The 27224-nt window shown below is 38.8% G+C and overlaps 1 protein-coding gene across 1 annotated transcript in view; it reads left to right on the forward strand.

The window, feature by feature from the left end:
• Positions 1–27224, forward strand: part of LOC132403320 (formin-2-like) — a 392743-nt gene that overhangs the window by 291921 nt on the left and 73598 nt on the right. The window contains 1 exon segment of the mRNA XM_059986771.1: positions 11489–11581. Within this exon segment, the coding sequence (XP_059842754.1) occupies positions 11489–11581 (93 nt within the window).

Below are 27224 nucleotides of genomic sequence, written 5' to 3' on the forward strand. Positions count from 1 at the left end.
AGGTATAGCACTTGTTCCATGGAAATCGATTTTGTGAAATTCCAGTAATGCATCTCCCACTTCTCTTTCACCTTTTCATATTCCTATTTCCCCCTTTCACCTTACCTCAGCTGTCCATCACGTCCCTCTGGTGCTCCTCCCCCTTCCCGTTCTTCCATTATCTTCTGTCGTCTCTGTGGTGAGCTACATATACCTGTCTGGACACTCTCCCTGCTGACTGCTCCTGTGGCTCCTCCCACAGACCCCTGTAAAAGGGCGATTGAGGTCTGAGCCCGGCCTCTCTGTCTCCAGGATGTAGTATGGTGGTCACTCACTGTTTGTTCCTTTTTCCAGTCAATAAAAGCCGATATCTCACCTTGCATCTCAGAGTGAGTTATTGATGGTGAATCAGTCTCCTATCAGATTCCCTCTTCTCCAGCCATTTATGTTTCACCAATCGAAAACTCTGACCTTACTTCACCTCCCTCCCTCTCCGGATTTGACCTATTGCTTGTATTTCTTACTCCCCTCCCCCCACCTTCTTGTTCTGACTTCTCATCTTTTTTTTCCCCTCCAATTCTGATGAAGGGTCTCGGTCCAAAACGTCGACTGCTCACTCTTTTCTACGGTCAGTGCCAGGCCTGTTGAACTCCTCCAGTATTCTGTTTGTGTTTCACTTGGATTAGCAACATCTGCAGATTTTCTCATTTGTCATTTTCACTCCCAGCTGTTTTTGGCATCTCCAAGCCTGAATGATTGATATCGCAGTGAGCAAAATATTTCTCATTGTCTTACTAATTTCTCACCAACTATCAGTGACAGAAATAAGCATGGCTTTTAGAACGCAAGCACACACCAGTTTTAAGAAGTTTAAAAACATGGTGTTGTCTAATGGCCACACTAGTGTGTGCAACTGACACTAGTTAGGAACTATTTGGCAATAGTCTCCTGTCCCAATTATGTGGCATAATGCCCCAAATAAATGAAGAGAATTCTGACTATAATCTTGATTAGTTTATGTTCTTTAAGAGTCGTCCCAAATAAGTAGCTCCTCTAATTAATTGGAATCTACTATATTTGTATATTAGGAGAACTCAGTTATGAGTATTACATGGGAAGGGGAATTTGCGGCCATGATCATCAGTGCCTGAGCAGGACAATATTCCTAATTGTATTTTAACCCCGATCATTTTTGCCTTCATGTATTAATTCCTGGCACACAATGAATGCATAGATTTGTTCAATTATTCTGAAACATGTTGCTTTGCTACCACTCATCTGTTATAAGAAAATACTTACTGGCTATTGTATTTTAGAATTGTTAGTTTCAGTGAAGAGGCATATATTTCCAAGGACGAGGGTGGGGGTCCTGTAAAAGAAATGAACTGAAATTTGGTCACATTAAAGTTGTGAAAGAAATGTAGGATTCTGTTTTTTTAAAATAATGCTTTGTATTATATATTTTGGCTTTCAAATTAGTGCAAGGCTAGGAGATATCTGTTTCTGTTGTATTGGTATAATGCAATACACAGCAAAATCTATGGGAAAGTATCTTCAACATGGGTTCCCCTCTGAGCCTGTACTAATTAAACACTGGCAAGTACTGCAGTTCATGTTTTTGGAAATACTGTATTTGAAGTGAAACAAGATTATCCACGCCATTGTTTCCAGAGAGATGCCTTTTAATTAGTGGTTGTGAATGATTGGATTTAAGTGGCCTGTGTAATATGTTCAGGGGAAAGGAAAGTGAATAAGCGATTATGAGGCAGCCATCCCACATCTTTCAACTGTGCAGTCCCATGCAAGTTTCTCTTGGGGACAAGGAGTAAGAATTTGGCACCCTTTTATTTTTAAAGGAACATAACTGTAGTAGTGCATTTACCAAGCTGAGCTCACAGCAACAGTTTAACCTCCATATTCCATGGCTTTGTGGAAGCCTGATCTTGCTCTTCTTTGAGGCATGCGGTATGTAGTTTGTGTAGCAACCTGATCTGCTTTTGATCTTCCACAGCTGTCAACAGTCTTCCTCAAGGCAGTCATAGCAAATGATGGCTTTTGCTCTGACTCCATTCTGCGCTGGAAATTCCAGCATTCAGCACATGACTTAAATCAACTCGACCTGCAGAGAAAATTTTTAGATCACCAATCTTTGAAGAGAACCAGCAAGGGCTTTGAGTTTCAATTGCTTGTAAATCCTACAACGTTGACCCTTCCCCAGTTTTTCCAATTCCTACTCCAAACCAAAGCTGGGAAATGCAAGGAAAAAGATCAATCTCTTCCAAAAAAAAAAAAAAAATTGTGATCTGAATTCCATTCAGGTTATTACAAGCAAACTCAGAATATAGACCAAATGCTTCCAGCTGCTTAGTTATAACATTGTGATTGGTCAAACATTTTCTCCAGGCAGAATACATCTCAGTGCATACTGAAAATCTACGTTGTTGGAAAAAAGCTGTATTAATGAATGATGCTAATCTGAGCAAAAACCTATCTGCTGGATTTTTTTTTTTTGTTTCTAGTGGCGTGTGATTGTGGAATGAAGGACATTACTGTCTACAAAACTTCAGTGGGCACTTTAATAGATGTTTTCCTCTTTCTGATGCAGCATGTCATCAGAGACCTGCACAGGTCTGATGGGTCTTATAGTAGTGCTGAAATGAAGGAGGCACGGGACTGCAGATGCTGGAAAACTGCAGCAACATGGGGGGGGGAGGGGGGAGATCAGTGGATCTGGCAGTATATATGAGGAAAATTAACAGTTAATTTTGGGTTATGCCCCTTCAATAAGAACTGGAAAGAAAGAGGGTGAAACAGGAAGGAAAGAAAATAACAATGTGAGCATGAGCGAGGACTATAGGCATTGAGCAAGAGTGGTGGGTGAGAGGTGGATACAGGTGAAGGCAGTAGTAAGAAGTTGAGAATTGAAGCAGAATAAGGAGTTGATAGGCAGGTGAGGGAGGGAAGAGATTGGGTGATAGGCAAGGGAGGAGAGTGATATCAAGTTGGTTGAGAAGCCAGTTGTATTCAATTATATCTTAAGATATTCAACAATGTCATTGAAGTATTTTATTTTATGGATTTTTATAACTTTTAGATCATTCACATGGATTTGAGGTTGAAGGTGGAACTGTCAGTAAACAGAAGTGATTATTTTTATTGCATTATAATCCTTTTGTTTTAAAATACTTTCAAGAATTAGACTCCTCCCATGTTATGAAGGAATTATTTCTGTTGAGAATAAAGCATTAGTATTGACAATTCATGAATTTGTTTAAGTGGGCATCAGGACTTGACACTTTGTATTGTTTTCTGATGATAGCTTCATTGTCATAACAATGGATTGCGGATGATGGAAGTGGTTATGGGAATGATCTGTTTTTGAACAATTTCTTAAGTGTTGGATTTAAGCTTTGCAGTTCTTCATGCTGATTTATTTCTGGTATGTTATTCAATAATTATCCAAAGAGAATTGGTTAAAATACACAAATGAGGAAAGAAAACAGCCATATATTATACTATTTCAGAGTTTGCGATGCATCTTGAATTTGGCACCAAAATATTGGAAACATCAGCTGGTCAGGCAAAATCTGTGGAAGGAGAAATGGAATTAGTGTTTCAGGTTGAGGACCCCTATGCTGACGCAGCCTTATTTGAGTGATTCCAGCATGTTTGTTCTTGCTTCAGATTTCAGACACGTGCATTTTAAAAAGAAAAAAGATTCACATACTCTCAGTTCCTTTAAGTGCCCGTGAAATAAAACAAAAATACTTTATACCTGGTGGCACTGAATCACCTGAATATTACAAGGTTTTGTTAGAGAGTGGAAGAAAATTGACATAAATCAAGCTTGTTTTCCCTGGAATAGGGGTTAAGTTGTTTACTAAGGAAATATCAAAGTATTTAGTATTCAGGTTGGGTGGAGAGGAATCTTTTAACATTGCTGAAATTATTGTAGACAAGCAGCCACACCCTTAGAAATTTTCTGAAAGATACAGGAAGTACTTTACACACAACTTGGTAGATGTAGCTCAACTTAGTTTAAAATCTGAAATAAAAGATTAAAGGGAAATTCAGAGAAAAATAATTGGATGACGCTGAGGAACAGATCTTCAGTGATCTCATAGATTGAAGGAGCAGGCTTGAGGGAGTGAACTGTCCATTCCTCATCCTATGTTCCACAGTAGGCTGTGCTATTTTAATCTCATCTGTAGCAAGGTATCCTGCAAAATCTCATGAATATCAAATGGACAAGCCAAGCAGACAAAAGATCACATTTGGTTGCTCTGAATTTTGTCTTGGTGTCTCTTTGCTTGAATTCATCCACCTTCCTGTTGAACTGAGATGCAAAAAAAAAGAAAATGCACATTTCTCAAAGCAGGAAAGCAGTGGATGCTGAATTATTGCAATGTTCTTGCTGAAAGTTCTGCACTGTGGTTGTGAAGGTTAATAGTGTGGAAAGTTTCCTGCGCTAAACTGAGATTAATGCAAGATTGAAATACTTAAATGTTCAAATGTTTAAAGCTACATTTAAGCTGAGTGCTGTGGCCCTGTCCCATGTTACATTCTGCATCAGGTTGGTGAATGCAATCTAACTTTTGTCTATTTTCATCCGCATTAAGAACTGTGGCTTAGTTCTTGGTTTTCTAATTTTCAGCTCATTTACCTCATCTTCAGTTATCCTACTGAGCCAATCAGTATGTTGTTAAGTGTATAACTGTCCCATGTACTGAGATGGTGAAAAGATATGTTTACATGCCATCCGGACAGATCATTCCATAATTATCTCAAGGTAATAGAAAAGGAGAAAACAGAATGGTATAAGAAAGAAAATATAGGGGGACAAATGGGGTGCAAGTTTCATGATCAGGTAGAGTATTAGATCAGGAATTCTTTATCTTATAAGAAATCCATTCAAGGATCTTATAGCAGAAAGCTGTCTGTGAGCCTGGTGGTGCATATTTTTAATTATTTGCATCATCTGCCCAATGGAAGGGAGAAGAGGGAATGCCAAGGTTGGGATAAGTCTTTGATTATGTACGTTGTTTTCCTGAAGTAGTGAGATATGTAGGCAGCTGGTGGAAGGGAGCAGGCCTTTGTGATAAACTAGGCTGTTCACAGCTCTAATTTCTTGCAGTTGTGGGCAGAGCAGTGATACAGACATACTTTATTGATCCCGACGGAAATTGGGATCTAGATACCAAGTTGTGATCTAGACACGAGTCTCTCTTGCTTTGCATTTCATGCTACAACTTTGAAGCTTCCTGCAGTAATGTAGTAAACCTTGTGGCTATGTTATTTATTGCAGGTGAAACACCTTGGGTATTTTCCAATAACATGCAGTCAGTCCTGCTGCCTACAGTCTTGACACAGCCAACTTGCTTCAAAGTCGTGCCTTCCTGTTCACATCACTACCTAACTTTGCTCACCATCTCTGTGGATTCTATCAGGCTTGCCTCCCTCCTGAGGAGTTCAGTCTTCCCCTAACTCTGATCAGAATCAGGTTTACGTACACATATTTATTTATTACTGAGTGCGTGCCTTCAGGTTTCTCGACCTCCCTCCGGATGGTAATAATGAGAAGGGGCATTCCCTTGGTGAAGGGGGTGATCTCCAGCCCATCAAAAATTCATAAACTTGACATTGACTTTTTCATCCCTTGAATAGGTGCAAATTTGCTGGTGTTTGTGTTTGCATTTTTGCTTCTCCTTCACTGCACCACATCACCAAAGGCTTCCTTCTTTGGAGGAACTTTTTGTCACCTTTGGAGTGGTGTCAGTTCTTGTCTGATCACAATCAGTTAAGTGCTTTAGACACTTGCCCTCTGTGGTGTACGTTTAACTTTCTCTTCTGTTGAGTTTGCATTAATGTTATAGGATACGCTTTGGGCTGCATTTGAGCCATTTATCTTCAGTGTAGTTTTTTGAAAGATGTTGGTCTAATTGGAGGTGAGCATTTACTCTGTAGAGTTTGTAAAGTTGATTCTTTAAAAGTTGTACATGTCCCTGAAAGAATATTGATGGAAATATTGATCCAAGGTTTTGGAGTCCTGTTCCTCATTTAGATAAATGACTGCAAACTGAGCAAACAGACTGCAAAGACTGTCTGCCTGTCGCCTTCTCTCTGTTAAGCAAACGTCTGTGGCTAAATGCAGTCTGTTCAGTCTAAGTAGACACTCTGGTTAGATATTTGGTCTGAGCAATGAGGAACTCATAACTAGACAGCTGTAGGCAGGTGACATTGAGGCAGAGTCAAATATTCTCACAGTGAAGTCACTGTGACAGAATGTGGTTGTTTGGCAGAAGTTCTAACAAAATGCCGTCCGCTACATCCTTGCTTTGCACTGTGCCACCTTGTAAATGCATGAACTCTGCTTAATCCCACAAGGAAATAAAATCAACTTAATTTTGTTTTTAAAGTAAATGATCCAGAAAGAAAACTCATTTTTAAAATACTTAGACTACTTCTGTACTGTTTCTCTATATTTTATTTTTCTAAATTTTCTCAGATGTTTTGGCTTTGCCAAGTACATCAAGAAGTTGATGGTCCTCTCCTCTATGGTCATCTAAATGCACCAGAATTTATAAGCAACATTTCCCCTTTACTTTCCCATTCTCCCCATTTCTCAGTCAATTGTAAAATATTACTTTTTATCTATAAATTTTGCTATTAATTTTACCTTGTTTAGAATCCTTTAAGTCATGGTTTTAATAAGAAATTTGACTATTTGCTCTCTTCCAATTCTGGTCGTTTAAACATCCTTGAAGTTAATTCTGGAGCCTTATGCAAGTACAAGTTCAATTGTCATTCAACCAATCATAAATGCCCATGAATACAGACAAATGAAACAGCGCAAATCTGGGGCCAAGGTGCAAAACATAGTACTACCAGTCATACACAACATAAGCACATACAAGATGTCAGTAAAATACAGTCACACAATAACTGTAGTCCAAGTCCCCGAGTCCATGAATGTTGCAGCAGTACAATACAAGCAATACAGCTTGTCTTCTGCCAAGCAATCACTGGCGAGCAACACCAGTTCCAACATGGATGCCATGCCACAATGCTTCTAGTGGGGCACACCTATGCCACCTCTCTCCTGGGCAGGTATAAACAGGTGCATTGTGGCTTGAGGCTTCATCCTCACTACAGCCAGCTGTAGTCATATGCCCCATTTCATACTTTACACCTCCTTCCTCCTTTTTAAGATGTTTCCTTTAAAACCTATGATCAAGCCTTTGGATCTCTTTGTGCTTCCTGATGTCATCCTCTGACTTGATCATGCTCCTGTGTACGTTCATTGCCCTAAAGATGGATATGGAAGAAAGTTCTTGATGTTAGAGTAATTGGGTAATGGCTTTGAAGTAGCTTCCTTGTAAAGCTATAATTATCTTACAATTTCAAAAGCATGTACTTTCTGCCCATTTGAGTTGGGTCTGGGAGAGCACTCTATGCTGCAAAATGAATGTTGGAACAGAATAGATCCGATGCAGAGATATTACAGCAAATGGAATAAAGCAGATGTGCATTTTATGTCAGAGTACCTCTGACTGAGGTGGGCTCTGTGGCCTCTGTATTGGCCTGTTTTTTTTAAAAAAAATTGTCCTTTAGACTATGTCCCGCTTGGTGGCACAACAGTATCAGCGCCGGACTCCAGAGCAAAGGTTCCTGAGTTCGAATCCAAGTCAGGTTGAGTGTTGAGCTAGCAACTTGGCCTTGTAAAAACAAGAATAGCTTGCTGTGGAAACACCATCAAAGGACGGTGCCCCGATAATTCCACTGCTGAGTTAAGGACTATTCTTCTTCTTCCTTTACACTACAGTAGTGATTTGCAATGTATCGGTTGTTTTGAGAGGTTTGAAACTCTTGGTGAAAATTACTGAAGATTTTATATTACTGAAGGTATTACTTTTTCAAATTCCTTGAAGGGCATTAGTAAAATGAGTCCTGAAGTATGTAAAGGTACATTTTTGGGACTCTGCATAAGTACCAGCATTCAGGACCTCAGCAGCGCATGCTCAGACTTGTTGATATTTTTTTATTATTGACATATGACATGAAAACTCTCCAAGTTGAATGTGCATTCTCATCCACTCAGTGGCCTCCTGAGATGCCAGATGGGTGTAGGATACCTCCTGCAGCTGATTTTACTGGGATGACTTGGCTTCTGCACCTTCTTCTGCACCTGGATGCTTGGCTTCCTTATCAGGAAGCCACAGTCAATGTGGATTGAAGAATGACATCTCATGGAAGGCCAACACGGGCCCACTTCAAGGATGTGTGCATAGCTTGTGCTCCATTCTCTCTACACCCACGAATGTGTGGCTCGGGACAACTCAAGTACCATCTGGAAATATGCTGGTGACACAACTGTTGTTGGCAGATCTTCAGATGATGTGGTGGTGTACAGGAGTGAATATATTAGCTTGTTGAGTGGTGTCATAGCAACAACCTAGCACTCAGCATTAGTAAGAATAAAGAATTGATTGCAGACTTCCGGAAGGGGAATTTGAGGGAATACACACCAGTCCTCATTAAGGGATCTGCAGTGGGAAGGGTGAGCAGTTTCAAGATCCTGGGTGTCAGTATTTCTGAAGATCTATCTTGGGCCCAACATACTGATGCAATGACAAAGAAGGCACACCAGTAGCTATATTTCATTAGGAGCTTGAGGAGAATTGTTATGTCACCTAAGATTCTTGCAAATTTCTACAGATGGAATGATCTCCACAGTACAGCTGGCTGTATTGCCATCTGGTATGGAGGGACCACTGCTCGGGATCAGGAAAAGCTGCAGAATGATGCAAACACAGCCAGCTCCATCATGGGCATGAGTCTCCCCAGCATCGAGGACACCTTCAAAAGGCAATGCCTTAAAAAATTAGTAACCTTCATAAGGACCCCCATCACCCAGGACATGCCTTCTCTTTGCTACCATCGGGGGGGGGGGGGGGGTACAGGATTGTGACAAAATACTCAACAATTTTGAAACCGCTTCCACCCCATTCTAAACATAAAATGAATCAGTGTACACTATCTGACTTTTTTTGGTCTCTCTTTGCACTACTTATTCATGATTTGGATCGTCTGTTCACCATCAAACTCTGGAGAACAGAATGTCAAATTCCTCCCCCTCTTTAGAGGCTGGTGACTACATTGTCTGTGGTAGATCCCAATAAAGTTTGTCCACCCTCTGTGTGAGAGAGGAGAAAGCCAGGAACTTTACTGTGTTGTAAGTGACACAGCAGTGTTCACCTATTCGGGCACTTTGTCCCACAGCTTCTTCGATCTGGATTGAATTTGAACCCACCCCATGGGAATTATTTGCTGTTTACCAGATAAGCTGGCTTACAATAATATAAATAGTAAGTACTTTATTGATGCTGAGTGGGAAGCTATTTTGTTACAGCAGCAATATTTAAAAACACTTTGCAATGATAATAAATTGAGCTAATAAAGTACAGAATAATATGCACAATAATTTACCGATGTGCACTAATGTACAAAATGTAAAAACTACTGTGGATTCTTTGCCATGTACTTGAGATGTTTTCCATCCTGCAGAGGTTATTGGAACCTCGGTGAAAAGCAGGTGGTGTGATGTGTTCCAGTAGGTGGACTGCTTTAGTGCACCAAAGGGCCCAAGTCAGTATCCATGTGGTGGCACTTCACTGAAAGGACTGCAGCAAGATTGTAGCTTGGAGCCTTGTCGCTGCTCTTCATCACATTCTTCAAACAAGCTGCCACATCATTTTCACTGCAGTTGCTACTTTCTGACTTTTTAGAGGAGTCTGTCACAAAGCAACAAATTTCACCACATACGGTATGTCAGTGTTGATCATTCACCTGAAATTTGGAATGTTTCACTTGCAATTGCAATGTGCACCTCATGAAATTGCTGGACATATTTTTCAAGAATTTTTTATTTCACTTTTGTTGGAGATGTAAGCTAGATGGAAGATGAAAGGAAGTTTTTACTTGGGTTGCAAACACTCAAGTGAATTGATCTCAGTCATACTGAGCATTCATGCCACAGTAACTTCAGGAGATGTGTGGTCAAGCATTTAACTTGTCCGTCCCCACTGATCTCTCTCCTGGCACTTATTTCTGCAATTGGAGCAAGTGTTTCACCTGCCCCTACACCTCCTTTGCTGCCATTCAGGGCCCCAAATAATCTTTCCATGTGAGGCAACACTTCACATGTGAGTCTGTTGGGGTTGTAGACTGTGTTTGGTGCTCCAGGTGTGGCCTCTTGTACATTGGTGAGAGCCGATGTAGATTGGGAGACTGCTTCAACAAGCATCTATGCTCCGTCCAACAGAAAAAGCGTAAAATTAGAAGCACTATTTTTGACTCGTCAATTAAATTTGAAGAAACTTGGGGACCGTTCATCCGACATTTTCATATGAATTAATTTGGCCTTTCCCAGACCTTCTCTCTGTTTATTCTTGTTCAGGTATGGAGTTCCGGAGTTCTTTGACACTATCATATACTTATAAACTGTTATTATTGCCCATGTTAGTTTTAGTTTAGTGTTTGTTTCATATATATATTTTCTCTCACACATCTCTAATTTTTTTTTCTTTTTCTTTTGATGATTAGTTTTGTTTTTTTTCATATATAATTATATAGACTTGATTGATTAATGTACTTTTTTGTTGTTGATGTTTAATAGGATATCTTTATCCTATTATTAATGTAATCTTAAGTCTATTGTATTCATAACCTATTCATTATTATGTTATGTTTTTATATTTATATGAAACTCAATAAAAAGATTGAAAAAGAAAGAAAGAAAGAAAGAAAAAGCGTGATCTCCCAAGGGCCAGCCATTTTAATTCCACCTCCCATTCCCATTCTGATGTGTCCATCCATAGCCTCCCCCACTGTCGGGATAATGCGACACTTTGGTTGGAGGAACAACACTTTGTATTCCATTTGGGTAGCCTCTGAGAACTAGTGAGAAAACATCATTAGCAGGAATTCTCTATAGAGTGACATGCTTATCATTGAGTAAATTGCTACTTACATTGAGATGAGAAGTTGCTCATTATATCATGAAAGCACATTAAGTTAATGGCTCTCATTCATAGTTTTCCTGTTACAAACAAATCAAGTTGCTTTTCTAAAAAAAAATTAATAGGCATTCTATTTACAATGTCTATAAAGCTATATGATAAATCATTTTATGGAGAATCAGATATTTCTGCATAATGTGTATGGCACTACAGTTTAATGAATTTATCATGTCTCTGCTAGCAAGCAGTGACGGAACAAATTCTGTGGAAATATTCTCAATAATTTGCCTTGTGAAGTTAAAACTAGCAATTATTGTGTTTCATTTAATATCCCACCAGGCCCCAAGCGTCACTCTGCTAGGTTAGGTTTACAAAAAAGAAACACCAGAGGTTCTCTGATTCTACCTTCCATTACAAAATGTGAAGCAACCTAACTTGCAGCGAGTTAACAGGCATTGAGAGTTTTATTTTTCCACTTTTTCTTGTTGCAGTTTGTGAGACAGAAATGGAAAAAGTCTGCCACCTTTCACCAGAAGAACATCTACAGCCTTTTAAAGATAAAATGGAAGAATTCATTAATCAAGGTAAATGGAGTAGAGTTCTGACCTTTTTATAAATAAAAGACTAGGTAAGTGATATTATGTATTTTAACCATGGCAATATTTGTTTTGGCCTGACGTATTGCCAAGGAGTATAATTAATCAGTGTCACAAATACATTACAAACATATAGGCGGCCTAAGGAGAGGTTGTTGGGATGCTTCAACAAAAACATTGATATCTGAACCTGAAATTGCTTTCATTATATTAAAATTATGCATATTATTAGCATCAACAAAGAAGCTAATGAAGGCTATAATGTTTAAAACGTTTGAGTTGATTTCATTGAACAGTATTTCATTCATTCTTGTCAGTGGTTTGAGAACATTTCCCCCTCCAAATTTTTATCTCCTACAAAGACACTGAATTCCTTGTTTTATTTAGCAAAATAGCTCGAGATGACAACTTGGCCATTTACGGAGAATGAGTCAACTCTGCATGTTATAAAACTGCAGAAACGTGGATCCAGCAGACCAGGCTATCTGATCCTCAAAGCCCAAGGCAACACTTTAGGTGTTTCAAACTTCAGGTAGCTTTCTGTGCTCTTTGAATTTTGAGGGCCTAAAAATTTTCAAATGATATTTTTAGTCACATTAGAATTGATGGATAAATCATTCATCAGAGCGGCATAGGTGTTGTAGATCTGCAGTTTAAAAATATGTGCAAATTAATTAGAATGTATACTTTACATGCAGACAGTGGCTTACATGGCATGCAGCTAAGTGGGTTCTGAGGACAGGCTTGCATACTCCTTTTAATCCAATATTTGCTGTAGGAGATGATATCAGTCCAAATGATTTCAAGTTCTACATTTGCTCAAATACATTGGCAGTATGGGGATTCTGCGCTATAATCTTGTCAGCTTATTTTCTGATCAATCTGCTGTTGACATCCATTTTCAGGAATCTGATTCCCATTGCATTTGCTTGTTTTTCAGCACAAGTGTTTAAGCAGCACATGACCATTTATTCTTTATAAGTATGGATAGTTTATTAGCTAACTTTGAATGTCTCATTCAAAAACTCAATGTAATTCCAGTGAGCATTTAACTTCGTCCCTGAAATTCAGGAGGATAAAAATAAAACCTCAAATTGGGGAAGTTCAAAGAGCTCCAACTACAGGGTTGGTAGTTGCATTGCCATTTGGTAAATTCATTTGATTGTCGTATGTACTGAGATACAGTGATAAACATCATACAGATCATACCATCACCTCCATACATTGAGGAAGAATGAAGAAAATGATTATGCAGAATATAATGTCACAATTGCAAAGAATATACAGTGCAGGCAGGCAATAAAGTGCAGGGCCATGGAAAGGCAAATTGAGGTCAAGAGTGCATCTTATTGTACTAAAGGACTGTTCCAGAATCTTGTAACAGTGGAATAGAAGCTGTCTATTAGCCTGGTAGTTTGTGCTTTTGGCCTTTTGTATTTCCATCCAGATTTGGGGGTGGGAGAGGTGAAGAATGTGCAGAATATGCCGGGCAATGATTAAGCTGGCTGCTTTATCAAGGCAATAAGTATGGACAGAGTTTATGGAGGGGAGGTTGGCTTTTGAGAAGTGCTCAGCTGTATTCACAATTTTTTTGTTTTTGTGGATTCATGCAATACAGTTGCCATACAATGCCATGATGCATCAATTAAAGATGAGCGAATGTCAGCTCAAACTAGAGGAATGTTCGGCCAAGATATTTTGTACTATTGTACTTGAACTGCTAATTTAAGGTCCTGATGCATTCTAATAAAAGTAGTGTCTTCAGCAGAAAGTTGTTTCTGTGCTAGTTTGAGTTTCAAGGTTTAACTTGTGGTATATTTATTCTAAATTAAGATGCATCATTTTAATTGGACCAGAATTAAACCACTGACTTGTACCTTTTGTGATTTGATTTCACTTGTTAGTTCAAGTACCCAATCTTGCCTTAACATAACCACATGTGGTATTGTGGGCAAACTGTATGCCGGCACCTCTCCACTGGGGCTTTATCCAACCATAAGTCATTAATGGATAGTCTGTAATGTGAGAATAAAAGGTTACCTTTGATCAGTGAAGGTGCCCCACCATTAAAACATTTCTTTTGCCCCAGAAATAGAACACCCTTTTTTTTGTAGGCGGCAATTGATTGCTCCAGAAATCAATTTAGTGTCATGAGAAATAATGCGAGGTTGTTAAACAGACTTTAGTTTGCTCTGGCTTTCTCAGCACTCAAAAATAAGTTGTAATATTATTGGCTGTGGATATTGACTTTAAAACCGCAATGTCTCAGCTTATTTCATTTTTAAACACATTTTTCCAAAGCCCTAAGACAGTAAAGATTGTTTACCTTCAGAGCTGTCCATCAACCTTGTGGGTGTGTGACTGGGATCACAGGCTGCTGTCAGACTGGTGCCTATAGTCCTAGTCTCGCTGCCATGCCTGAGTGACGGCCGCAAAAGTAAACAAATATAACAAACTTTTGAATTAATATGGCTCAGTAGCCAAGAGGAATTGGGAGTCTTCTTAACCTTAGCTGGTGGGGGAATAAAAATATTTTGAAAGTGCTTTAGAATTAAACTTTTAAAACAAAACAATGGACTGAAACAGCTTCAGGCTGTAGTTGGCTCCCTTTGGCTAGTATGAAGGTGTAGGCTTTCTGTCAGTCTCTTAGATATTTAGCACGTGCCTACTTGAATTAAATGTTTCATTAACCACTTGAAAGTTTTGGACTGGCCAATAACTTTGTGGTTCAGTGGGGCTTTGATGACTGCCTTTGATTTTGGAATGCAAAAGATTGAAAGTGGAAAGGATAACTTTATTCTTTCAAATATAATGGTTTGATCGACTGTCCTGTTGTTCACCTTTGGGTGTTGACTGCAATTGAAAATGGATGTTGGATACATTTGGAATCTCGATTTGATCCATTATTTTTTGAACTTTAATTTCTATTTCTAGCATTGTAGAATAGAAAGTTCTTTCCTTGTATTTTATTTGTAACTTACTTTGGACCAATACCCTCTGGTTATCATATAATCACTGTTAGGCAACATTTCTGCATTTAGAAACTTCTGGTTAATGCTCTATCTGACCCCCATGAAGAGTGACACCAGCATTTTCAGACTATCCACATACATTTTTGCAACCATTTGTAAGTTTTCAGAACCTGTATGCTTGACTGAGGGAAGAGTCCAATTTGATTCAAGTCCATTAAGGTTTATTTCAATTTGAGGTGGGGGGAAAGAATTACATTTATTTATCTTACAAACCCCCTTTCAGGATGTCCCAAAATATATTTCGAGCACTGAAAACTGAATTCACTGGCCATGCATGGTCTTGGGAGATGTCTACTGCTGACAGTAATAGGTATCCATTAGCCTTGAGAGACCATGGATTTATGCCTGGAAGGGCAAGGGCAAGGACCAGCGTCGTTGCAGAGCAATGTGTAGTCAAGGGCACAACACGCTGCCTTTGCTGAGGCTCGAACTAGTGACCTTCAGATCACTAGACCAACGCCTTATCCACTTGACCACACTACTGTTGACAGTAGCTTTGTTTTATCTCGTGATCTTTGTATGGAATGATTAGGAATTATTTCTCAGTCTATCAAGCTCCATTCCTAATTGAGAGTTTAAAAAAAATCTTGGGTTTTAATATTTATTGTATTATTTGACAGGAGGGTGTTTAGATATTAAATGAGCTTTTTCAAAATTGACAATGATTAAAGTTTGCCATATAAAATCCTTTGTGTTAAAATATTGCCTGAACTAGATGATTTCCTTCAGTACAGTTGATAAATGAGGCCCTATTCTTAATTGGTAGGGAATATTCCATAAAGGTGTCAGATACCTGCCAATTTATGAAGAATCAAAAGTACGTGTCCAAGGAAGTACAAGCAGAAATAATTGCTTAAAAGAGTACCTTGATTGTGCGCAACAGAAAGGATAGTTTTTAATTTGAAATAATTAGCTGTGCGTTAGTGAGAAATATGAATATTTCTACTTAAACCTTTTTGAGTGGGGATAAATGGGTTAATATATTCAACAAACAATCTGCTGGAGAAACTCAGTGGCTCAAGCAGCATCTGCAGGTGGTGAAACAAACTGTCTATATTTATGCATCAAGATCCCTTAATTACTGGTCTCCTGATATTGGTATGGATATTATTGTCTTTATAATATATTCAACTGTCACATTCAAACAACACAGACAGAAAAATCAATTTCTTCCTCCTGCTACTACCACATTGAAAGGAGATGAAAGTAATGTACTTAAACTTTGAAACAAAACTGTTCTTTAAAAGTTGCTTTGGACTTAATTTAGAATATTTTTCATTTTTTAATGATACCAGCATTTATTGCACATGGAAGGACAAGACTGCAGATGCTGAGGAACCAGATGGGTCACACAGCATCTATGGGGGTGGGGGGGGGGGGAGGTTGGAGCAGAAAGGAAGGACTTGTCAACGTTTCAGATCAAAGCCCTGCATTAACACTGAGCATAGATAGCAGGTATAAGGAAAGGGGAAGTGGTGAGACAGGAGCCCAAAGTGATTGCTGGATTAAGGAAGGGTGAAGGATGATGGGCAGATCAAGCTGGGTGTCGGGGGGGGGGGGGATCATTACACATCTTCAACAATCATCAGTTTGGTGGCCTGGTGTCATGATTTTCTTCACTAAATGGCAGTGGTGAAGCAAATGAGAAGTTGAAAATGTAATGAACTTAATTTGAACTTGTTCTTGACCATTTTAGTTCAGACTTTCTGGATTACCAGCCCGATAACAGGATTTCTCTGCTACTTGGCACGTTTTTATTTCTCTAAAGTCTAATTTCTTTTGGTAGTGAGCACCATTCACAATGTACATTTAAACAAAATAACATAGCTGCTTTTTTTTTTACTCCAGTCCTGCTGAAGGTTTTGAGTCCAAAATGTTGACTGTGCTTTTTTCCATAGATGCTGCCTAACCTGCTGAATTCCTCCAGCATTTTGTGTGTAGCTGCTTCTGTAATGTGCACAATATAATGCAGATCTTTCAGATGTACATTTGTGCTTCTTCCTAAACTACTGAGACTATTTCTTCCATCTAAACCAGCCAGATCTCAAAATCTAGCTAATTTCTAACCATTATCCTCATGGCAGGGTTTTGTACATTTGCTCAGAATCAGAACTCTGTTCTCTCAATGTGAAGCTGGCAAACTGAATCAGTTATAAGCCCACATGTCAGCTTGGAGCTGTACAATACTATCTTTCTAATTGTTAAGAAAAGAAAAATGAAATTAAACCAGTTTAAAGTATATCCCCAGAAACTTGGCTGAAATTTTTTTGTGCCTAAATGTATCTAGTTTGCCACTCCTCGAAACTTGTCTCTCATAAAAGCAATATGAATTTAATCAAAATTCATACTGAAATGGTGTTTTGCATTTCTCATAAACCAGCAAAAATATTAAAATGGAATCTGTGCGTTTTACCACGAGACCTTGTCCAAATTTGCACTTCCCTGTGTAACATTCAAAGGAGTATCAGCAGTTCAAGACAGCTTTCCTAAGGTAGCCACACAGAATCAATGTACACACCCAGTAGTTGTGAAAAAGACATCATAAGCTGTGAGGGAGAGGTCTCTCACTCATTTGGAAATGTGCAAGTTGGGGTTAATGTGAGAGATGCTAGGTAGGAAGTGACTGCATTAGTCTGTTCCAGCAGTGGGGAACATTGGAAGGAATTTTATGATCTCACAGGATTGTTGACATCATGATCTGCATACTATGTCGACATCTCAATAAAAGGATTTTGGTCAGAAGTCTAAATCCTTAAGTGAAGCACTGTTCATGACAAAATGCAGAGATGTTTTAACAAACCACTCAGGTGAATGAATCCTTATAGGGGGAAAAGGAGAATCTAATAGTACTACAAGCAGTCTCAAGAACATTCCCAGGATAATTCCTATCATCCTTGGATTTGGGTTTGAGTTCCTTGGAGTTTAGTAGAAAGAGGGGTGACATAAAGAACTCTTGGGGAGCCTGATGTGTAGATGTTGAACTGTTAACATTAATGTGAGAGTTGTAGAGAGGGAATGTTGCTTTAAAAAAAAAGGGAGTGGTTATTTTTAAACTAAGGCATGTAGAAGTTTCTCAGGAATACTCAGCCCCTCAGTGTGCTGGAGGCCAGATTATTAGAAATGTGCAAGGTAGAGAAGTATTTAAAAGTTTGTAAGTATTTAAAAGTTTGCGGAATTGACATTTATGTGGAACCATGCAGAAGGAGCTGGGTCCAGAACAGATCAGCCATGATTTTACTGAACATCAAGGCAGACTTGAGAAGCTAAATGGCCAACTGCTCCTTTTTTTTTGTTGTTCCTGCCATCATCCACTTGCAAGTAATGCACAGTGTGCAATGATGAGGTCTCCACATGCGCTTGGTATGTTATGCAAGTCACCAAAAGTCTGTTTTCTCCCCCCCCCCCCCCCACCAAAGATCAAAGGGTTTTTCCTTCTGGTTGATAATGACATACCTGTTTGTGTACAAGCTGATGAAAAGTTAATAAAGGGATGCTCAGTTGCATTGAATAGTTGCCTGCACTTGAGGGAAGCCAGCGGTGCAAGATTGAAACTGCTCCTTGCTGATAGAATAGTAGATGCGATAACTTCTATTAAAAATGCATGCCTGGTGCACTCCTTGATGTAGCAGTAGTCAGCAAGTTGGAAGACAACTTTTATCTGCTTATGATGAGAGCATTGAGATTCAAAATGTACTTGCTGTGCTCTCTGTTGCTCATGTGTAGCTGAAAGTCCTTCCATGGAATGTGTTAGATTTTGGTGAAAAGCAATGAACCTGTAAAGGTGCATCATCATTGTACAGTTGGTGCTTCTGCCCAATACCCAGTCTGGGTTCCATGCTGACCTTGAATACAGTCTGCATAGAGCTTGTACATGATACTTGTGACTATTTGGGTTTCCCCAGTCTTCCATTTCCCTCCCACATTGCAAAGACATGCTGGTTAGCAGGTTATTAGCTAGCGTAAATATCCTTCAGTGTGGGTAGCTGGCAGGAGAACCCAGCCATCACAGTAACCCTCTCCCCACCACTAAGCATATCTACAAGGAGCATGCCAGATGAGAGCAGAACCCCCACCATACAGGCTCTGCTCTTATTGCACCCACTGGGAAGGAGGTACATACCACCTTGGATCACATGCCACCAGGTTCAGGAACAGTTATTGCTTTTCAGTCATTGGGCTTCTTAATCAGTGTGGATGACGTTACTCACCACGGCACTGAAATGAACTGATCACCAAACACAACTTACTTCAAGAACTCTGCTACTAATTTTCCTCAAGATTATTTATTTACCCATTTATTACAGGTTGAGAACCCTTTTTCTGAAAACGTTCAAAATCCAATTATTTTTGAACACTGATGTGATGTCACAAATAGAAAATTCCACACGGCACTGGGAATGTTCCCAGGCAGTGCACACCACAAACAGTTCTGAGAAGTGACCTCGCATATGTAATGAGCGTAAGTGAAAAATAAGGGGGAAAAAACGCATTAAGTGGAAAATTACGATCCCGATTGTGCACTGAAAGAGTGGATTCACCAGTGTCAGAGTGAACAAATGCCATTTAGCAGTATGCTGATATCGAAACGAGGCAAGATCTGTCATGATGAATGGAAAAGTGAAGCCAATTGTGAATATTAAGTAGACTGGTTGGAGAGATTTAACTACGTCACAGTATTAAATTTTTTAAAATTTGTGGTGCCAAAACATCTGATCACGAAGCAGCCAAAAAAGTCATTGATATGTTTGACAAGAAGGTCACTGATTAAAATCTTGACATGTTGAGCGGCTGCATCAGTACAAGTGCAAGACAAAGACTGCTTACCAGTAGCACACACATTCTGAGTGGAAATGATGTCGATCCCAAGCTCTTATTTCAAAATCTGCAAAAAATAAACCTGAAACACTTCCAGCCACAAGCATTTCAGATAAGGGATATTCAACCTGTCTTACTGTTTTTTTTTAATGTTTTTGCATTGTTCATCTTTTGCACATATTGGTTGTTTGTCAGTCATTTGTGTGTAGTTGATTCTATTGTATTTCTTTGTTCTATTGTGAATACCTGTAAGAAAATGAATCTCGGGGCAGCGTATTTGTACATTGATAATTTTACTTTGAGGAGATGATGACTGTGGAAGAGAATCAGTAACAGGAACGTACTGCAATTATGTGCAGAAATGGGTCTGACTGGATTATTCTGAGAACTGCAGAGACTGGATGGGCTGAATGGCTTATGTCTGAAGCCTGGTAAGAAATATGAATTCATTTCAGAACTGAGCCAGTGTGTATTTCTATTCCTGGCCTTCAGTGAAATTGTCAGCTTCATCACTGTGCATCTCAGCAGCTCAATGCTAGAATAAGGAACATGCTGTTTATTTTAGCACATCCTTTGGCTTCGGAAGATGGAGCTGACAGCAGTAACTTCTGGAGGAGTCCGGTAGTGCTTCCCAAAGTCAAGCAAAGGTCCTTTTTCATCTTTTTTTTAAATTAACACATTACCATGATGTGATCTTAATATGCATACATGTGTTCATAGTGTGGAGATTTCTTCCCAAATACATCAGTCAGACAGAAATGTGCATTGCAAAATAAGGCTTTTGTTGTGCACATGACACTGACGTCAAATATGTTCCTATGATTATTATGTGGAAGTGTCCAGTTCAGTTTTGCGGTCAATTTGATTTCACTGGAAATGATCTTGAATGACGCTTACTGCAAGTGGCATTTAAATTGGCTTGCATAGCATCGTAACTTAAAAGAACACAAACAGTCTGAATTTCTGAACCTTTTGAAATGGGATGCAGCATGCACTTTTCATTCATTTTGTGCCTATTCTTTAATGACTCTTTTTTTTCTAACCACCTTGATTCTGTTTTTTTAAAAAACTCTTAACAGTTGGGGATGAATTATGTGTCAGTTGTGCTTTTTTGCTGAACAAGGATCCAGTGTTAATCAGTTTTGTTTTTGAAGTATTTCCTTCAGTCGCTCATTTAAAATGCTGGCCAACTTGGTTATTTATCTACCTCCACTCATCTCCCAGTGGTCTGCTTTGTAAATTAACTGCCAATATGTTGTCAGCAGTCTCTTAAAACTATAGTAAAAATTTTCTTCTGGAGCTTGGAAAGATGTTTCAAGGTTCATAGTCTGCTGATTGCTTTGCCGTGTGGTATGTTCCCTTCATCCAACTAAAATTATTTTTGACTAAGATCGTAAGACAGCCAAAATGTTTTCCATTGTCCTTCGAGACTTTCAGTACTTGTGTACTATAATGTAAATTCTTGAGCAATCAGCAATTTCCTAATGGTAAGTTTAGTATTGGATTGTAAATAATTATGCTTGAATTTATTAGCTGATTAACACTGGTAATCACCTATCCAGATTATGGACATTATAAACTTTAATATGTACCTCCTGTACCTAATAAAGTGGCCACTGTGTATGCTTATGGTCTTCTGGTACTGAAACCCATCCGCTTCAAGATTCAGCTTGTGTGTTCAGAGATGCAGTTTTGCACACCACTATTGTAACACATGATTATTTGAGTTACCCTTACCTTCCTTTCAACCTGAACTAGTCTGGCCATTCTCCACTGACCCCTCTCCGTAACAAAGGTTTTTTCCCACCCACGAAACTGCCACTCAGTGGATGTTTATTTTTGCCCCACAGTTCTCTGTGAACTCTGGAGACTGTTCTGCATGAAAATCTCAGGAGAGCAATCGGTGCTGAGGTACTCAAACCGCGCTGTTTGGCACAAATAATCATGCCACAATCAAAGTCACTAAGATCACATTTCTTCCCCATTCTGATGCTTGGTCTGCACAACAGCCAAACCTCTTGACCATGTCTGCATGCTTTCATGCACCGAGTTGCTGCCACATGATTGGCTGATTAGATATCAGATTTAATGATCGTGTACCTAATAAAGTGGCCACTGGATTGGTCTGCATTATGCAGTGTATGTTCCAAATTTGAATATTTCTCATTTAAAAAAAAACTTCTTTGCTTATTTCAACAAATCATTGGAATTCGCCTTTTTCCATTGAAATGTCTGACATTTTAGCAATTTGGCACTAGACTGAATGAAAACAAATGTTGAAACCAGCAGTAACACTTTAATTCCTGTTTTTTTTTGTTCCTTGCTTGGTGTTAGAGAAATGTGTGAAACTTGGTTATCTCCATTCCATCAGAACTGAATACTGAAAAACTGCTCAGGTTACCATGCAGATAATCGACACTATGTACTTGGGAAGATGGGACTCATTTATGCAGTGTTCTGAGCAATAGCTAGACCTGCAAGCAGTTTAAAGCCAATGAATGCAGTGTTCCGAACGAGGATATTTTTATAAAGTAGGAAACCCAACCGTTTGAACACCTCAAGCTCCCTCAACCAGATCGATCTCATTCTACAGTTTTCATTAATGGATTGTCCTGATGACAATGTCCATTGGAAAATAATCTGGTTAATTCCATGCTTGGAGTAACTGATAAAGCTGGGCTATTTGTCAATCTGTCCCACTCAGATCTGATACTTAACCTCAGAGCTACTTTATTGTGTCAATCTCAATTTTTGATTTCTTTCATAAGCAAAAAAAAAATTATCAACCTATCTCTTGAATATACTGAGCAACTCTTCTTAAGGTAAGAAATTCCAAAGGTTCACTGCACTCTTGGATCTGTTTCATTCATAGCATGATCCTGATCAGGGGACCCCTATGTTGAACCCAACCATGGAAACATGGTCCCTTCATCTATCCTGCCAAACCCTGAAAGATTTTTTTGTTTTCCTTCATTAGAAATACATGTCTGTAACATGCTGCTTTCTGACAAGTTCTTGCCATCAGCACTGTGTTCAAGTACAGCCTGCTATTTTGCTAAGAAATTAAGTGGGGAGGGGGAGAGAGAAATGTTTCTCTAAATTCTCTGATGGTTAAATGATCAAACGTGGTTGATGCATTGGTATTTTCAATCTATAGAATAATTGAATACCTTTTGAATTGTTTTTAAGACAATTTATGCGACACAGTGTAGCTTTTGAAAAAAGTTGGTTGCAACAAATTCACTTTTCCAAGCAGCTCTGTTCCTAATGTGTGAGGTTGTTAATTCTTTAAGTTTTCCAGGCTTTAAATTAAACTAATGTTAAAGTTGGTCTTGTGCTAAACCGTGATTATTTTCTGAGCAACAAGCTGTTCAGTTGATAAGAGCTTTAAAGCAACCATGCTGTGTTGATTTAATCCCCCCTTTGTAGTTTTTACTTGGGCTAATTTGCAGAAAATTTAATTCAAGTTTTGTTAGCTTAGTGAATTTAAATAAACATAGAGCAACTTAATTAGCTAAATCGTTTTTTTCCAAGGTCACTTGCTATCCATTGACTTTGCTAAAGTGGCTTGTCAATAGATTAATATTTAAATTGGATACTCCAATATAAGTAGTTCAAAATCCAGAACTCTGCTCAGATTTGGTACAAATCTGTTATACAGCAGTGATTTTTAAAAGTGGCTAATATATTCAAAGCTCGTATTCGTATCAAGCATAAAATAGGCTTTCAGATTTCCATGGCCAAACATTTTTTAAGATGTTTGATGTCATTTTGTATATTCAGCCAGCAGATATGTCAGGGGTTCAAATTTCTGTAATGTATACTTAATGTTATTAATTAGGATGGATAAAATAACATCAATATCTTCTAATGTGTATATAAAAAAAACTTGTTTTCTCATCAGGCAAACTAGTGTCAAAGTTTCGCAAAGGACATGCAGCTTATAATGACTGTAGTGTTTCTTGTAGTACTCATTTTGATCATTGAACTGATTTTATTTTGACACTTTTCAGTTTTGAAAAGTTCAGTTTCAGAGCCTCCCCACCCCCAAATTCATGGACCTTTGATCTCAGTAGAAGTGGTTTTTTTTTCTCCACACCCACCTCCAGCTCTGCTTGAATGTTTAGACAGATATAATCAATGGGGTTCTCAGCTAGGGTTCACACTGTGATCGGGAATAAAAACAACCAGGCAATTTTTCACCAGTTTAGCAAACACAAAAGCATGAAATCCTTAAAACTTGATCCTCTTGATTTTCCCCACCCCTCTTCTGCCAGCAAGGGTCTTCTCCTCCCGATTTCAAAATAAATAATGATGAAGGCTGAGTAATTGTTCGTAATACGTGGTTTGTTTGCAATGCTTACTGTCCAGTGTTGCAGGAGTCAGGAACTTTGGGTGCCAGTCTAGCTGAAATGAAGCCACTCCTTCAATGATCATGGCCAGCACCTGTCAGTACACAGCTTAGCAACTGTTGATAGTCACTGCAAAAGCGATTTGACATGTTACTGGTAACTTTTCCTGATCTTTAGTAATGCGCCACCTTTTTGAAACTTCTGTCAAAGAAATTATTGGTTTACATTGGTCTTGATACATTAATGACTGAACAAGATAGCCTTGCTGTTCAAATTAGTGAGTTGTGGCAAAGGGCATGTGGGATTAGTACCCCATTTGTGCTTTTGCAAGGTAATAAATATCTCATAAATACTCTTGTAAGTTAGACCATCTGCAAAATGTGTAACTTGTTTTACTTTTTTGATACTTCTGTTAACATCAATGTTGTAATAATGTGCATATAAAACAGGGACTTGAGTAAAGTATTGCTCAAGGTATTTGCAGGAATTGTTGAAGGCTTCACTGAAGTCACAATAGTATTGGAAATGTGAATTATTTACAAACTGTTTAATTTCTGCTGCAATTAGTAGGAAGTGTGTATCTGCCTCTGAGGATTATATTTGAAAGTTAAATGTTAAGTGTTTGATAAATTACTGTGACCTGTTGCACGAGTAAAATGTTAAGTTTAACTTTTAAAAATGGATTCTGTTGTCACCAAAGCCAGTTTGAGTTGCTGTTATGTTCTAAAATAACAGTACTTATTACATATGAATGCGATTTACACCAGTGTTAATGACTGCTACTTCCATTTGGGTTTGAGCACAGCTCGCAAGATGGTCATTTCACTACTAGGGATAAAAACATCTCTGAAATTTCAAATATTATCTACACCCTTCAGTACACACACTGGGCTTCAGAGGAGTGAGATGTGCTATTTTCTAAGAATAAAAACAAATAACAAGTATTGGCTATATTACTGCAGTTTAAAAAAAAACAAAGTAAGATCCCTCTTGGATGGAGCGACAGGGAAAATTAGTCCCTGCCAAACTATTTGAATGTCCAGGATTCCTGTGGGTTAAGTGACTTGTATTTCAAAGTTGCATTTGCTCTACTAAAGAGAAAAGAACCAGTGCCATATGGAATGATTAGAAAAAGAACTTTGGAGCAGGGAAGTCGATTTATGGACATATTTCTGAAATGGCTATACATTTTCCAGAAGAGAGGCACTTTTATTTTTTGCCAGTGAAGCTTATTATTTTGTAGACAAATTTGAAGGAGAATGCAGAATTTGACCTTGTATTTTCTGTAAGGAAAAGACTACAAAAGTTTCCATTCCAGTGGTGGCTCATAAATACTTGTGTGCCAGTAAATGTATTTGATGTTTTTTTTTGAAATAAAGTGCTGCATTAATCCTTCAAGGTATACTGGAGGCAAGGGAAAATCGTCCTGAAAACTCCATACGCCTCCAGAGCCGCTTCATTATGGTGTTGTCCGAAACAGTCTTCACAGACTTGCCGTGGAATTGCAACGGAACATCAAAAAGCTAAAGATGCTGTAAATTCCAAGATAAATGGGGAAGAAAATGCTAGAAATCCTACACACATCGAGCAGTATATGAGAAAAAGGAAACAGTTTATTTCTCAATTCAATGCCTTTCCACCAGAGTATGTAAAAAAAAATTGGCCATTTGTAGGCTTTGCTGCTTTTATGTATGGGTGTGATAACAGCACCTACCACTCTTTTCTGTATCTATTTCAAAGTGATGGCCACATGCCTCCATTCAAAAGAGGTCAAAGGTCGAAGAGGGTAATTTTGAATATGCCATGAGCCAGCATGTACAGATCTGGTAGAAACTATTATAGTGAGCCGCTAAATGCTGGCACTTCTGTTGAGCTCTCCCTGTGGTCCACCTTTACTGTCACAAAATGCTGCACTCCCAATACAAATGGACAGCGTGGTGGTGCAGCTGGTCGGTCAACTGCCTCAGATCTCCAGAGACCATGATTTAATGCTGACCTCGTCACTGCATGTCCTTGGGTCACCTTGTAGGTTTCCTACATTGCTCGTGTTTCCTTCAGCATCCCAACAATATGCTTGTAATTGACCACTTTAAAACAATGTGTGGGTAAGTGATCTTAGAAGATTTAATGGAAATGTGGAGCGGACATAAAATTGGTTAGTGTGGATTAGTGCTGGATATTGGTGTAGACTTGGTGGGCTGAAAGAGATGTCCCTCTGTTGCTTGACTATGACAAACATAGATGTCCCAAAGTTGTTGGTGGCTGCTTATTAGGATTTTGCTGAATACGTTCCTTGTGAGATCGAGATACAGAACTTGAACTGGAACATAAATCGGGTACCAGAACAGTATAACAGAGAACGACCTTGCCAAGCTGCTGTCATTCCACACCAGCAGCCTCCAGAAGTTGCTCCATATTTTCTGACCAAGGAAGATCTCCACCCACACCTTACTCCTTCAGTATCGCCAAGAGAACATGGGTACAATCATCATGAGGAAACTCTGGAGATGGATCGGGCATGTGATGAGAAGGGAGACCAACTCCATCAGGATGGCACTTCATTGGACCCCTGAAGGATGGAGGAAACACAGGAGCCCAAAGGCAACTTGGTACTGCATTGTAAAGACAGAAATGAGGACCCTGGACCACAGCTGGAACATAACAGAGGAGAAGGCCAAGAACAGACCGAGATGGAGAACCTTCATTGCAGCCCAAAATGCTAGTAGTATAACAGACATTACCTACTAGAATAGCAAGTCTTTATTTTCATTGTAGAAAAATGGCTTTAATGGCAAGCACAAATTTTGGGTAATTTTTTAAGGTTATGTAAACTTGTATAATTAGGAATGTCTTGGTCATTTTGTCTTTTGTTTTATATTCAACATAATTGTCATTTCATTGTCTTTAGAAAATATTCATTTTAATTTCAAGGGCTTTCAGAGTCTTAACAGGTTTGCCAGTTGGCTAAGATTAGGCAAAAAGATGGCTACCAGTTTTCTCAGCTGGCCAGTCAGTGAGGCTTCTGCTTGCCCATCCCAAGAGGGTTTTTAAAAAATGTGTGCAAGATCCAAATGCAATGCAGTACCCTGATCCTATATGAGAAGGAATTTCTCCTGTTCTCAGTGATTCCTGACCTACCTCTTTTTCTCCCCTTTTATTCTTCATACTGAAAGAGACTTGCCTGAGCAGTTGATCATATCTGTTTGGTCTTCTTCCATGTTAGTTCATTAATGTTCACCTCTTCTGAGGAGGTAATTCAAAACCAAGGTAGTGTTATTCTTGATTCGCTAATGAAGTCATTTTCTCATTATATACTTTGAAATTGTCAGTTCCATATCAATGTGGCTTGATTATTACCCAGTCTGTTTTTTCCTGTCATTATCACAAACATTTGAGGTCCTATTTAAGACAAATGTGCTCTTGAAATTGGTT

Source organism: Hypanus sabinus, chromosome 12 (assembly GCF_030144855.1).
Source record: "Hypanus sabinus isolate sHypSab1 chromosome 12, sHypSab1.hap1, whole genome shotgun sequence".
In the NCBI taxonomy this organism is placed as follows: Eukaryota; Metazoa; Chordata; class Chondrichthyes; order Myliobatiformes; family Dasyatidae; genus Hypanus; species Hypanus sabinus.